This window comes from Curcuma longa, chromosome 6 (genome assembly GCF_044706935.1).
Source record: "Curcuma longa cultivar G26 ecotype Majalengka, Jawa Barat chromosome 6, ITB_CL_G26_1.1, whole genome shotgun sequence".
NCBI classification, from domain to species: domain Eukaryota; kingdom Viridiplantae; phylum Streptophyta; class Magnoliopsida; order Zingiberales; family Zingiberaceae; genus Curcuma; species Curcuma longa.
The window spans coordinates 2,786,055-2,802,138 of NC_133866.1; the positions used below are offsets into that span (position 1 = coordinate 2,786,055).

At 32.7% G+C, this 16,084-nt stretch overlaps 1 protein-coding gene across 1 annotated transcript; it reads left to right on the top strand.

Moving 5' to 3' along the window:
• Positions 1-220: 220 nt before the first annotated feature.
• On the top strand, positions 221-7,813 carry LOC141830956 (thylakoid lumenal 15 kDa protein 1, chloroplastic). Its single transcript, XM_074718406.1, is given in 8 exon segments — positions 221-326; positions 328-546; positions 626-721; positions 823-895; positions 1,237-1,298; positions 1,799-1,880; positions 7,437-7,497; positions 7,598-7,813. Coding segments are annotated over 8 exon segments (696 nt in total). The 5' UTR covers positions 221-275; the 3' UTR covers positions 7,650-7,813.
• The last annotated feature ends 8,271 nt before the right edge of the window (positions 7,814-16,084 follow it).

Below are 16,084 nucleotides of genomic sequence, written 5' to 3' on the forward strand. Positions count from 1 at the left end.
CAATCTTATCCTAGAGTCGAGGCCACATCATGATTGTATATATGATTGTATGTTTGGATGATGATGATATGACTGTATGACATCACATATTTTGGATCTCTCTGTCGATATAATACTTCATCATAAACAATAACTATCTCAGGACGCACTTAGTTGCGATATATTTACCTTCGCAAACAAAAATAATATATACATATATCCTCTCTCGATCATACTTCGGATAAGGCAGCGGCAACCCGAACGCGAGCTGGCAAAGTAGAAGCAGCAGTTGATCAATGGCCGCACTCATCGCTCATTTGAACCTCGCTCCTCCTCCTTCTCCTCTCTCTCTCTCCCAAAACCAAGCCCTCCTCTCCCAAACGGCGCTTTTTCCTACCTCCACCTCAATCCCGCTGCCGTACGAGATCCGCGAGCCCAAGTTTTCATCCCGTTCGGTGTCCCGTGGACTTGTCGCCTCTATCTCTGGGTGTAGGAATTGGGCGGACCAGCGCCATTGTCCTCCTTGCCGCCTCGCTCCTCGTCGCTGACCCCGCCTTCGCGTTTAAGGTTATCATTCTCTTGCTTAGGCAGCCCGAGTTCTCCAATCTTGGCATTCTTGTTACTGATGATGCATGGGAACTGGAAGGGCGGGGGTCCGTACGGAATCGGGGTGACGAGGGGGCAGGACCTCAGCGGCAAAGACTTCAGCGGGAAGACCCTCATCAAACAGGACTTCAAGACGGTAATCGGTGAAAGTTGTGGTATTTCGCAATTTCAACATTTGCTGCTTGCGTGATTCGAGTTTGATAAGTTTTTCATGGCGTGCCGCATGCTTGCTTGAAGTCGATCCTGAGGCAGGCCAATTTCAAAGGCGCAAAGTTACTTGGGGCGAGCTTCTTCGATGCCGATCTGACAGGTGGTTGACTCTTTTTTAATTCGAGAGGAATGTGTCTTCCTGTCCATCTTACTATTTGGAGAGATAGTAGCCAACCCTTGTCGAAGGTATTTTCTGCTATTACGGCAAGAAAACTGGACAGATGATAAAGAAAATATGTTTGCAGTTGAAGTGAATATTACATTGCGAGATTGGATATATTAGCTTAATTTTGTTGATGACAAGAAGAAGAGGAAAAAATTGTAGATGTAGCTCGCATTGGAGCCAACATTCAATGCCTATTGTAACAAGCTGTTATTCAATGTTTTGGCATATAATCTGTGATTATCTGTCTAAGCTCATGTTTAAAGTTGTTCCTTCAGGTGCCGATCTCTCTGATGCAGATCTCAGAGGTGCAGACTTTTCCTTGGCAAATGTAACTAAGGTGCTTCATTGCATGAAATCATGATTAAGTTTTTTTGTTTTTGTTGTTGTTGAAAAAAATACGATTGGTTCTAAGGATCTATTTTCTTTCTCTTTTGAGATTTCAGTTCTCTGGTTGATTGCTTCACTAAAGCTTATCTATGGAATCATGTTTTTTTTTTAAAAAAAGAAAAAATGAATACTTCTCAGGAGCCATTTTCTTTCTTTTTTGAGATTTCAGTTCTCCAGTTGATTGCTTCACTAAAGTTCATCTAAAGGAATGAGTTCTTATAATGCACCAGGTTGATAGGTGTTTATATCCAAAGATTCGAGTTTCACCGATAGGCATTGAGAGTGGTAAATAGTGTTGAGTTCAACTTTATATATGGCACAAGTGTGGGATCCAAAATTGCCAAAGTTGATACTGTGCTGTTCTTTCTGATGTTAAAGCAGAGATTGCTATATATATCAATACAACCCAGTGTATGATTGTTTTCTGATTCACTTTCTTCTGTATTGTAGGCAAATCTAAGTAATGCGAATCTTGAAGGTGCACTTACTACTGGCAATACATCTTTCAAAGGATCTAATATCTATGGAGCAGGTAACTCAAATGTGAAATGATTTACATCCTTTTCATATTTGTTGGATGATCATGCAGTTACAACTGCTACGGGATGCTTTTAGTTTAACTTGAATGAATTGTTTTGGACATTGAGCCTAGCAGGTTAAATGGAACATTTTTATTGCCACAAAAAAATAACTTGCTTTTGAGTGAAAACAAAGAGAGAAAAACTTATTTTTGCATTTGTTACACGAGTATGCATTTCTCAACTTTTTTGGATGCATTCCAAGTTTTGGATTGTCAAGAGAAGAATAATATGAGACCATCTTCTTTCATTGTTAATATATGATCAAATTTTTGGAAAACAATTAATTATAATGGATAGCCTGTAGGAGACAAATAAAAGAAAAAAAAATCTTATAGAAAAGATATCAATGAGAGCCATCAAATCTCACATTATGATGCCCATGGGTTTTAAACCCATGATCTTGGCAATAACTTCTAAGTTCTTTACCAATTGAACTAGTTATATTTCTTGATACCAAAATTTGTTGTGGATCATGCTCATTATTATGATAGCTTCATGGAAGCTGTCTTACTACTGCAAGTAAAACTATTATTTATTTATTTATTTTTTTCATATAGTATGAGTGGCAGCTTATTGGATGAAGTAAGAGTTGGAAGGAAAAATTACTCAGACCATCTGCATTATGAAGGTTGGAACCATTTTAAAGAATTAGAGATAGAAAGGCTGAACAATTATTTTAGGGCTTTGCATGTAATACTAAGACTTCCTAGGCAATGCATATGGGTCTGCATATTGGCTTGCCTTAGTTAATAGGTAATTAGACAAGGGTATGTGATATGAGGTTTTGTTGAATTTTAGAAGAGCTAGACGAAGGGCAGAGTAAATATTTGGCTATTGAGGAACCAAAGTTTATTTAAATACCATCTAAGTAAAAGAGGAAATTAAAAATCAAAAGAACCTTAACAATAATTGGCACAGAGAAATTGTTGCTAACTTGCTTGCAACTTCATCTATTATCATTGACTAAGTTCTTCCCAATCAACTCTTTGAGCCTTAAAGGTTAGTAATCTAGAGATGTGTATTTACAGATGAATGAACTAGCAAATAGGCTTTTGCTTTTATGAGAAAGAAGGGCATCTATAAAGATTTAACAACCACCAAGGAGCATAAAGGTCTGACCATTAGCTATTAGAATTGTCAGATCTACAAGATTTGAAGAGGAACAACAAAAAGTCAAAACAAGATTAACATTGTGTAGAATTTTCTGTTCAAGATAAATTTAATTTGACTAACTCAAATGTGTGGATGAGTCAAACTCAAGTTGCACTATATTTGTTTGGATGAAGACTTGTGGATTACAATGATTATGTTACATGAAGCAGAAAGACATTTTTAAGCTCTAAGAAATATTTCTTGAGGTGAAATAGTTAGATGAAAGATATGTTATAATCCATTTTCTATTCAATGTAAAATTTTGAAACCTTTTTCCTATTCATGTAACTCTTATGGAAGCTCACTATATATGGGAGAGCAACTTTATTGGTTTTAAGCAAGCAAGAGTAAGAAGAATCAACGTAGTTTTATTCTCTCCTTTGTGCCTCTTTTAAATTTCTAGCAATTTGGTATTAGAACCAATCTATGATAGCCACTAACATGCCATTCACTATCCCACATCTCACTGACAACTATAAGAATTGAAGCATTCAAATGAAAGTCTTGCTTGGATCTCACGATGTCTAGAGGTGGTTGAGAAGGAGTATGAAGAACCCCCAGATGAAGCTACACTCTTGAAGAACCAAAATGATGCCTGAAGGACATAAGAAAGAAAGACAAAAAGGCCCTCTCTTCTTTATTTACCAAGGGCTAAATGAAAGAGCTTTTGAGAAGGACATCATCGCCAACAACTCTAAACAAGCATGAGAGATCCTTCAAGATTCCTATAAAGGAATAGAGAAGGTAAAGAAGAAACTTCTACAAACTCTATGAGGAGAGTTTGAGGCCTTAAAGATGAAGGAAGCGGAACTGATTTCCAACTACTTCACAAGGGTCTTGGTTAGTATCAACCAAGTTGAGACTACTAGACAACCATGTGGTTAGAAGCCATGATCATTGATGACTTTAGGGGTTCTTTACAAACCTATGAACAAAGATTTTAAAAGAAGCAATATTTAGGAGAGCAAAATCACTCTCTAAATCAAAGATGAAAATGCTAAAGAAGAAAGGATCCAAAGAGGGCATGGTTGCGATCACAATTATAATTGTGGTGTGGCATGGTCGTGGTGGCTTGGGAATCTAGGACGAGGGCAAATACACAACTTTGATGATGAAGACACTTCTTGAAGAGAACATGTAAAAAGGGTTTCTAAAGAGGAAGGTATGGTAAATATAGAGTTTGTTGTTATACTTGCAACAAAGTTGGTCATTATTCTTCAGATTGTTGGTATAATGATTCAAAATAAGTTGACAAAAGGGCTCAATATATCAAATAAAAGAGAGGATGACTCTAGTTGCTGGCACAAAAGGACGGGCACAACCAAAAAGATTGCTATTGGGATAATGGAGCAAACAACCACATGTGGGTATAAACATAAGTTCGAGGAGCCTAATGAAGCTATTTTCGACAAGTCTCCTTTCATGATATCTCCAAGATGAAAGTTTAAGGATAAGGTAAAATGTTCATCTAATCTAAAGATGAAAATCATCATTTCATTTCCAATGTTTGTTATGGTCACAATATGGAGACCAAGATCTTAAAGCTTGGACAACTTTTAGAGAGATATGAAGGGCATATGCGCTAGAGAGATGCAAACATGAGACTAATTGCATGTGTCAGATGAACTGGAACAAGTTATTCATCTTGAATATAAAGCATGTTGATGCTAAATACTCGAAGACAAATCTACAAGATGTAGTTTGGATATCTTAAATTTACCACCCTTAAAATATTGACAAATAGAAGAAGAATGGTGAATGATCTACCAAATATCAATTCATCAAATTCTTTTTGTGAAGAGTGCATTATTGGCAATCAACCAAAAGAAATAGGTTTCTAAGGAATTAATATATCATGCAAGGAGGCCTCTTGAACTTATCCACATCCACAAGGATATCTGTTAGCTAATTTCTCCAACTTCTTATAGTGAGCTCATTATTTTATAACATTAATTATAATTTCAACAAGAAAACTTGGATATGCTTCCTAAATGAAAAAAATCATAGACTTTTGATAAGCTCTTAACGCCTTTAAAGGATTCATTGTGTTATTAAGAACCAACCAAAGCGGTTTTCCATTGAAGCATTGTGATCTAATCATAGAGATGAATTGACTTCTAAGACAAACTTTAATGGAGAGCATAGTGTAAGGCTCAAAATCTCTTTCTAACTTTGACTAGACCAATACTATTTTGACACCGTGACAATGTTTCAACGTATGGTGCTAGTTTAGAATTGGAGGGAGAAAGGAGATACAAGAAAAGGGAAGAAGTAAAGAACAAAACATAATTTTATTGGTTATGATGAAAGATCTAAAACCTACAAAGCTTTTTTATCCAAAAAGAATAAAGTACATGTGAGTATAGATGTTAATTTTCATCAAGATGGAGCATAGAATTGGCAAAAGAAGATAAGATGAGTCAATAAAGAAAGACATGTGGAGTTTGGATTTCGTCAATAGTTTCCACTATGACATCTTCCTCTTCACCACCAACATCCTCTACATCAATTGCTTTGTTCATTATAGAAGATACTCCAAGACCACAAAAGAGAAGGAGATTGCAAGGTCTATTTAAGGGGACTAATCAATTCAATCTCATTTGTTTTTATGCTAATGAAGAGGATATATTATTTAAAGAGGCTAAGGTGCTTCCCATGCTTACTTTGTTGTCTATTTCACCATCTCTTGCTACAAAGCAATTGATATCAGACACTTGCCCTCTCCAAACGTACAATATATAGACAACCATTGTTTGAATTCAGTTGTAACTTCACCCTGACCTTCCTATGATTCTAATGGAAGGTATTATGCAACATCTTACATCCACTTTCCCGTTGCATTTTTCATTCTTGTGTGAATAATAATTAGTCATTGTTTAGACTTTAGATTTTGTTAAAGTTTCTAATACTATCTAGTGAAATTCATCTAATCCAAAGGTCATGACAAGCTATGGGAGATGAGATAGATGGCAATGCTATATTCTAATGGTACCTAGAAATTGTCCTTTTCCTCTTAGAAAGCATACCGTTGGTCGCAAACTAGTATTTTAACATTAAAACATCCCTTAATGACTCAATTGATAGAATTAGTTTGATCAGCAATGCAATTATACGTACACACATACATATGACATTGTCTATATGGACACATTTTTCACTTGTGGTTAAGATTGCTTCATTTCATTTCTTTCTTCAATTGAGTATAGTGAAAGCTTTCTTCCATACTAACATGGACGAGGAGGTATAGATGGAGCAACATTTTTTGTTTGTTTTTCAGGGAGGGTTTAGTGTTGTGTGGAAATGACAAGGTCTTTATATGCATTGAAGTAAGCATAGTTTGATAAAGTCAGCTCCATTATTTTGAAGTAAATCAAATTACAAGTATTTCAACTCACCTTTTACTCTGAGAAGTATATTCTTTTCATCGTTTATATAGATGATGATAGATGTCATCATTGTTAGTGATGACACTTGGAATCACTAAGGTGTTCCTTTATTAGAACTTTGAAACCAAGAACTTGAAAGATTTTTAGTATTTGTTTTCAAGGGGAGATATTTGTAATCATAATGGAAATATATGCTTGAGGAAGTTGCTAAGCTAGCAAAGAGATTATCTAATTCAAATATATAGATTGGTTAGAAAATTAAACTACTTTACTGCCATGAGACATGGTTATCTTATTTGCGAGTATGATCTTTTACTGTTTAGTAATATTTTTGAGGCTTCATGTCTAATCACTAGGAGGCGACTCTAGGGATTCAGTATCTTAAAAGTGCTTTAGTAAAGGGACTCTTATATTAGGGCCATGGTCATCTTATATTGTAGGATATACACATGTAGATTGGGTAGATACTCCATTAACAAGCAATCCATAGCAGAGACTATTATGTTCTGCAAACGAAAGAGCAATAAGCAAATTCTTTGGTTAGGTTAAGATGTGGAAGCATAATACAGATCATGACTCTAACTACATGTGAATTTATCTATCTTAAACAATCGGTGACTAAGTTGGATAACACTTATACTTAGTTGGATAACATTTGCTAAAGGAAAGTGTGCAACCCAATGAGAACATTACTCCTTTTCATATTGGATTACAAATTGTTCATTTTGGGAAAGAAACTTGATTGACCGTGTTTCTGAGAGCTCGTAAAAATTTATTCATTTGTCACAGGCTTACAATAGATACTGACCCTACTGGAAGATATGTTTTTGTCCCCATTCCCCAGTTTGACTGCAGAACTGTCACCTTGAATTCGTCATGGCCTATGTATCTAATGCTAAATAGTGATTGCATGTACATATTAATCAACCCGAAACTAAAAATAATTCCTTTTTCTTTGTTCTTTGTTAGACTTTACAGATGTTCCATTGCGAGAAGATCAAAGGGTATACCTTTGCAAATTGGCAGATGGGTAAAACTCATTCCATAGAACTTTCCATCTCTTTCGTTTCTGTATTTTTCCTTTTGCAGCAACATTTGAATGTTACCGTGAAAGATGATGTCAACATCAGGGTGAACTCGGCGACTGGGAATGCAACAAGAGAGACATTACTCTGCAACTAAGACTTCTAATACACACTCGCATTACATATCCCAGAAAACTAAGACTTCTCTGCTGTCATTTACATTTTATGTTACCTGCAGTTCATGCGTGGCTAGGTAACCCTTTATGTTCTATTTATATACAAGAGGAAGTTATAGACCACATCTAACGTGTCTTTTTTTTTTTTCTTCTGTTTATCGAACAATGGTTCTCAAATTGCAAGTGTTGTTTAACAATTGTTACTGATGGCAGCTGCAGCCGTAGACAAGCATACTCCCAGAACACTTATCAAGTTCCCCACGTATGATATGTATATCTAACAAGGAATTAGTCTCCAGAATTAAGTTGTGGAACCCCTCTATTCAAGGCATATTTTAGACCCTGCTTGATGCTGATGAGTTCTGCCTTCAAGACAAAGTTAGATTGCTAGAGTGCATGAAGCTCCTATTATGCCTTGCAATTCTTGCAAACCCCACGAACACAAGCATTCCCGAATGATGGACATAATGAAGCATCTGTATCGATCCTTTAAACACTCATCCCAGGAACCTGGTTAGGCAGTTTATGCATTTCATAACAACATTTAGAGTAGCAGTGGGAGTCATTTTTTTCCCCATCATGTAGTCTTTCCATTCTGCATTACCACAAACACCATTCTTTCGATTCCAGAATCTATTGGGAGCTCCCTATTGCTGTGAGAAAAGTCATAGTGATGGTTGGTGACGACTTCTCTTCCCTTTGGTAACTGCATCTCTGCCATTGACCTCAAGTCCCAATCCCTCTAAGAAAAAGAAGAGAGAAGCATTTTCTATTTTGACAATGATACCATCTGTATCATCAATCCCTATGACAAGTGGTCAACATAATCAATTTTAATAAAAAATGGAATTCGCCACTTCAGTCGTCCCATACGGTTGGTTCCATGATAATATGTAAGAAGGTAAATCGAAAAACTGTAATTGACAACTACAGAGGAGGATATTGTCTCAGTTTTATCGATCCTTAAGTCTTATGGTAAGTGGTCAACATAAATCAACTATGTGGTCAAGGGTGATGCAAAATCTGTCTCACTGTTGAGCACATTGGTCTTCATTGTCTTAGGTTACGGTTTTTGCATCTTTAAGGTGATAGACGGCCCCATTATCCTACCAAGAAGCATTCTCTATTGGTCCTCTGAATTTGACTCCGGAATGATATCTTCATATTGATGCAATTCATCATATTATGCTAAAATATGACATTCTTGCAAAAGCAATGTACTATTACAATAACTCAGATTTATGAATTGCTAATTTTAGGAATATGTTTTTAATTGTCTAATTAAATTTTTTATATTCCTTCTATCACTAAAAATTTACTTTTGATAATAATATATATATATATATATATATTTAAAAATTACTCTAATCATTGTCTTGCAAATGATAGCACAATAAGCACTACTTTACATCATGAAGAGATCAAAAATTATCTTTACTATTTTGGATGTTCTTCTACTAATGCTGAGGAAGGTTTATTAACGAAAGAGGAAAAGAGGGGAAAAAAAGAGAAAGGGAGGGAAAATCTTGAAGTGCAAGAAAATCTTCCTTTTGATGCCCTCAATCAAAATGTTGTGGAGGGAAAAGATCACCATATGCTAAAAGCTCTTTAGCACTTCTTCATCATTCATTGTCCCTCGTAAATTCTAGGATAGAGCTATCAACATTACATTACCTCACAACTCACTTCCTACCCCATTTCTCCATCAAAAATTTTCTTCAAGAAGTTTCTAATTATACTTTTCTTTGAATTTTTAGCTGTGTTTGTTAATATTCTTGATTATGCTCATACTCTAAACATAAACTAGATATTGGTGCAATCATGCCTCAAGCACCTAGGGAGATTATTTGGTGCAATTATGCTCTAGGTTTGTGTTTTCATGTTTAGACAATATGTTGGTGAAATCATGTTGTGGGCTATATAATTATGTTTAAGTTAAGTCAATATATCAAGCAAGTTAAGATTGAACGGATACTTAACATTAGATAAAGTTCAAATGGTTCGAGGTTGACCAAACCTTGGCAAAGAGGAAAATCCAATAAGTGTTGGCATTAGTGAAAATTCGATGGTGAACAATCCAATAGGGAGTTGGCAATAGAAAGTCACGGGTAACTGGTAGATGAAAAATCAATCAAAAAGTTGGCAAGTAGAAAGTTTAACAAGGAGTTGATAAGTGAAAACTTTAATAGGGAGTTAGTAAGAAAAAAAATATTGATATTGAAAGTCTAGGTAGGTCAAAGTTTAATAGATGCTTGTAAGGGGGGAAGCCTAGGCAACGCAAGGCAAGTCAAGCATGACTAGATGATTAGCAAGTGACAAAAGTCCAAGTAAATCAAGTTTAACTAAATGTTTGATAAGTTGTGACAATCTAAGTATGTCAGTATTGATCGAATGTTTGACAAGTGATAATAGTCTATGTAGGTCATGGGTTAATTGGATGTTTGACCACTATGAATTTCAGGCAAGTCAAAGATGACTAAATGATTAACAAGTGATAAAAGTCTAGACAAGTTAAGGTAATTTGGATGTTTTTTTCAGGTGATGGAAATCTAGATAGGTCAAGGAGAATTAGATGTTTGGCAAACAATGAAGTCTTAATAAGTTAAGGTTGATTGAATGTCAAACAAATGAAGGAATGACCTATAGAAAAAAAAGTATTGATAGTGAAAGTCTAGGTAGGTCAAAGTTTTATAGATGCTTGTGAGGGAAGCCTAGGCAAGGCAAGGCAAGTCAAGAATGACTAGATGATTAGCAAGTGACAAAAGTCCAAGTAATCTATCCCCTTTTTTTTGCTTTCTGATAGATTGCAAATACTTAAGCTGCCACACCCGCGGCCCAAGTGACTGATAATATGAAAACTTGCCTCTTCTGTTAAACAATTTACTTATTCCTTTCTTATCTTCATTAGCACAATCAAGTCTCATTTTCTTTTTTTGATTTTAAAAGTAGCTATAAAAACATTTTTGTAAAAATAAAAAAAGGTTTTTAGTGTAGGTTTTGCTTCTTTGCTACTTTTATGTGGAAAATTAGCTTCTTCTGCAGGTGTTGCCCCAGAGGTTACCACTTAATTGTCACAGAAAAAAATATGAACAAAGAGTTATAATACTTCAGGATCCATCTCAAAGGTCATGGCCCATCATGTATCAAGCAAACAAGAAGTTTACAGGATTTTTGAGTGGGTGGAAGAATTTTGCAATATCCAACAAACTTCAGCAGGGGAATCAGTGTGAGTTCTTTGTGGTTCCTAATGAGATTGAGACTGCATTTCAAGTGAAGATAATCCGACCATAAAACTCAAATTTCATGAAAGTCCAGTGAGATGTTTGTGGTATGGACCCATTTTGAATTCTGTTTGCTCTTGCAATGTTTAACTATGCATAAGCACATCTGCCCAGGATCCTGTAAAAATGCAACATTTCATTTTTGCAATGCTTAATCTTCCCTTCTTTTGTTGAACTCCTTGTTGGAAATTATTGATGTCGATCCAACAGTCTATTTCTGATCAGCTCAATGGAAAATTGATGATTCAAATTGGTGTAGTTCTGTATGATAATGCAATTGATTTAATCTTGTCGATCATCATATTATCTTTTCAGATATTGAGATCTTTAGATGGATGAGAGTTTTAAGATTGAGGTGAAGATTAGATAGTTTTTAGTGCTCCACTTAGGCGTTTACGGTTGATTGACAATCGCCGTATACTGACTCGTACTTTAAATTTTGAGTTCTGGTAAAGGTTTAAAGCTAACTTTTCAAAGAGAGGAAGAGAAAAGAATTGTGTTGGGAAAACAAAATTAATTTATAGGTTTGTTAAAATGATAAATGTTAATCAGTCGGTTCCACGGAAGTTTTTCACCGATCATCAGGGTAAATCGGGAAGCAACGCCAGCGGCCAATTCAGATGTTCAGCATCCCAACCTAGATGTGTCTGGGTGACAACTTAGATGTCCTACCGCGTCACCATGGCCCCAGGACTATAGGTTTGTTAAAAGTTTGCATGGTAAGTTATAATTAAATCAATTAAACTTCTCTTAATTTAGCAGCTGCCATCTAATTTTGCAACCTAAGTATAGATCTGATCATGATTCAGCATTGTCAATTTGATTATTCCTAGTAGGTTAATCTTTAATTTTAACCATCCAAGACATTTCACGATTTAGAATTATCAGTTCATAAATTTAGTTTGTAGCGATTCAAAATTATTATTATTAAAAAAATTAAATATGATAAATTTATAAAAATATATGTGTAAAGAAGAGTTTGTGTTTATTTAAGTTATTTACATATCCTCTTAAAATACAAAGGACAAAGTTCACATAGTTTGTTTATTTTTTTTACCCTTTTAGCATATAAAGTGATGCTACTCACTTCTATCTCCTGTTTTCATAGTGTTCGTTCCTTCGATATCAAAGTTAGGGATGTCAAAAATGAACCCAATCCGTCAATTCAATCCGAGTCAACTCGAAAAATATCGAGTTAGGGTTGAGAGTTTTTGGGTGCAGATTGGGCTTGGATTTGGGGTTTTCGGATTTGATTAGATTCAAATCATGTTCGAGTTAAAGCAGGTTGACTTGAATTTAGGTTTAGAAATTTTTTAAATTAAATCTTATTTTAAAAATTAAGATGTTTTAGTTAAATATTAGTATAACAATGATGAAGTATTAAGATAAAAATAAGAATTATTAAAAATAATAATAAAAAAAAAATTCAAGTTAGGGTTATACAAGTTCAGGGTTAGAGTTTTCGGATTGAATTCAAGTTCGAGTTGGATTTTTTTATAATATCCTTACTTTGACCTGACCCCAATCCACTCGACCTACACGAATTGACACCTCTAATCAAAGTCTTCTACTTCATTATCTGAAAGTTGTATTCTTTGATTTTTTTTTTTCGGTTCTCATTCAATTATCAAGTAATGTTTAAGCTTTCAAAAAGTCGAGAGACAAAGTTGATCATCAATCATCCTCCAGAACTAAATGTATGTTCTATAACAATGATTGATATTAGACAAGCTAAATTTCTTTAACAATGATGGAGGGGATGGGAAATTTTTGAACCTTTTATGGCCACCATCATAGAATATCGAAATCTAACTCACTATTTGCTTTACTAAAATTAAAAAAAATTATAAAATAATTATCAAGTTCCTGTCTAAAACTTAAAAATCTTCATAAATATTTCATCAGTTTTTTTAATAAAAATTATGTTTTTGAAAGTTTTGAACTACTACTATTAGAACTAATATTTTATGTTTAAGATATATTAATTTCTAATCCATATTTTATACTATAATATTTATAAATAATGTATATATTATTTATGATATCATGTATAATCATAGCAAAATCAGGAAAAGAAAATTTTTTAAATAAAATTAAAATATTATAATATAAAATTAATATTTTTTATAAAACTTCTAATTTAAATTTGGATTTAAAACAAATACAACTAAATAAAATTTTAAAATATAAAAAATATTTTTCTTATTTTATTTTCATTATTAATACATGATAAAAATTCATTTGTACTATGTTCATTTAAAACTAACACTATATTAAAAAATTCATCATAATTAAATGAGAAATAGGATAATAAACATCAAAAAAGTTATTCAATTATATTATTAAATACTTTTAAAATTTTACAAATACTGCTACATATATATTCTATTGATGTGAAAATAAATATATATTAGTATTATTATTTGATAAAAAAATAAACATAATAATTTTTTATATGATAATTAATCTTATAATAATTGATATGTTGAATTTCAACGTGTTGGTACATCACATGAAAATTTTTTAAATTTCATTTCATTACCTTTATAAAATTTATCCCATTGTTTTATTATACTAGATATGACCATAAATAATAAATAGAAACTCTAATTGATTTAATATGATTTTATAAAAAATAGTTAATTCACATTGAATATATAAATTTAAAATAGGACACAATGAATATGAAAAATTAATCTACCAATAACAAATTGAAGTATAAATTTAAATTGTTCAATAGTAGCAGTATTAAAATTAGTATTATTAAATGATATTGATAACATTTTAGAAGTTAATTTATATTCTTTTAAACTTAAATATAATTAATTGAGAGATGCTGTGAGTACTATGTGATTTATCAAAAACTCTATAGGCTAATAAATATTTTTGAATTTTCTAGGAGATATCGATCCAATGGCAAGTCACACTCATATACAGTGGCATAGTCAAGATTTCCAATCAGAGGGGGTGAATTCAAATGAAATTTTCTAAAAGAAAGTCTTAAACTTTATATTTTACTTCACAACTACAGATAATAACTTTCAAAAATTATATTTTACAATTATAATACATAAACACTTCCAAAATCAAATTATGCAACTCTAAAAGCTCAAAAATACTTAAAAAATATTAGTTAAATTTTTTAAAAGTTTTAAACATTAGTGTAGATCAATTTTCACAATCCAAAAGCTTAAATTTTGAATTTAAGGAGCTGAAAACAAACTTAAATTCAAAAATTTTAACCTTAGCCCTTAGTTCTAGTTGAAACAATGATTTATTGATCCTTAGAGCTATTTTCTTAACACCTAGTCAAGAACACAACACAAGTCAATTAATCAACTAAAGTTCAAAATTTTCAACTCTACATTTTAAAAAATCAAACCAACAATCAAAAAGTAAACTACAGTTTCACTTTCACTCACCGTATCACAGCCTCCGAAATCGCACTCTAGATACTGAAACTAAGACTTAGCTTTCTCAAATCATAATTTTCGATGACAATAACCAATGGCGACGGTAAAAAATGAGTTGCGCAACTCTAGCGAGAGAAGAGGGCTGATAGACTTGTTCCAAGTTATGATATTTTCTCGCAAAAGTATTACCAATACATAAATCAGGTTAAGGGATTTCCAAATATGTGATCAATTTTAATTTTTCAACAACTAACGGTGGTGAATTAGACAGTTAAAATGACAATGGGGAGAGAAATGAATATGAATTGGACATATTTTGATTTTAAAGAATCCACATGAAGCTCTAATCTAGAAGAATTCTGTTTAATCCGGTGAAAATTCAACAGTGACAACTATGATATTGTGAAGTAAATGTAGTGTAAATTTTAATTTATGATGTGATAATAATTTTTATACTTATGTATTTATGTATTTGTGAAGCCCCTTTTATATTATATTTGATGTAATTTATATGAATGTTTTTTTCTATGCTTGGATCATTCACCTTAATTCTCCGTGCATGTTGCATATATAGGTAGGCGCGAAGATAAGAATTTCGTTGGTTTAGTTATGGTCAAACCAAGTTTATTACTTAAATCAGTTCGATCAATTTAAAATGAATTAGGAGGATTTTTATAATAATAATAAATAAACAAACTAAATCGTCAAACATAAAACAAGAGTACTGAATTAAAATTGGATGAGATTCAAACTAAATCAAACGGGTAGATGCAGAGATAAATATTTTGTTAATTGGTTCAAAATCAAAATTGATTTAATCAAGTTATGGCTTAATTAAATTTATTAATTCTCGTCCCCATGTGGCTATGTCACTTCTCATATATGAATGCATTTGTCAATGTTCACTTCAAATATTAGAATATAAAAAAAATTTGTTATTTAATTTACTAAATTCTTCAATTAATTTTTTTCTTTGTCTTACTAATTTTTTAATTATAAGAGTAAGTATTGTTTGAGGAACACATTTAGGAGATGGATTAATTGATTTTTTGACAAAAATCTTCAAAAGTGCATTTAAACTTAAAATTAAAAGAAAGATATTCTACGAAAACAAATCTAGTTAACAATTCTCTTAATTTATTATTAGAATACATAAATAAACTGAAATCGATATCTCTATTAGTCGAGAAAAATCAGAATAATTACATTTGAGAATGTTTGATTCCACATTCTGTTGAGTGCTTTGTTTTGATGTATCGTTTCATTGATCTATAGTTGTTGTTCGATTGAATTTGTAGGTGGTTTTGCAATGCTTACATTTTACATGCAATTCTCTAAACGGAAGGTGACATTCTCAAAATATTTAATAAAAATAGACGATTTTAAAAGGAATATCCTGAACCTTAGAAGTATCGTCGTCGGTATTTCTTTATGTCTTAGATGTTGGAACTTGCTTAGATACATCATCGATAAATTGAATATCATGATCCGTATTCAGATTGACTTTTCCTTTCTCCTTCGAGATTGAGATGATGAACCTCCTCCTTCCATTATACTTATATCAATGAACTATTAAAGTTGAAAGCGATCGAGATGTGGCTACTGGGATTATCATTTTTTTTTTATATATATCAACGAACTATTAAAGTTGAAAGCGATCGAGATTTTGGAATTGAGAATGAGAGTAGAGAAGATGATATAGAAATGATTATTATAAATGCA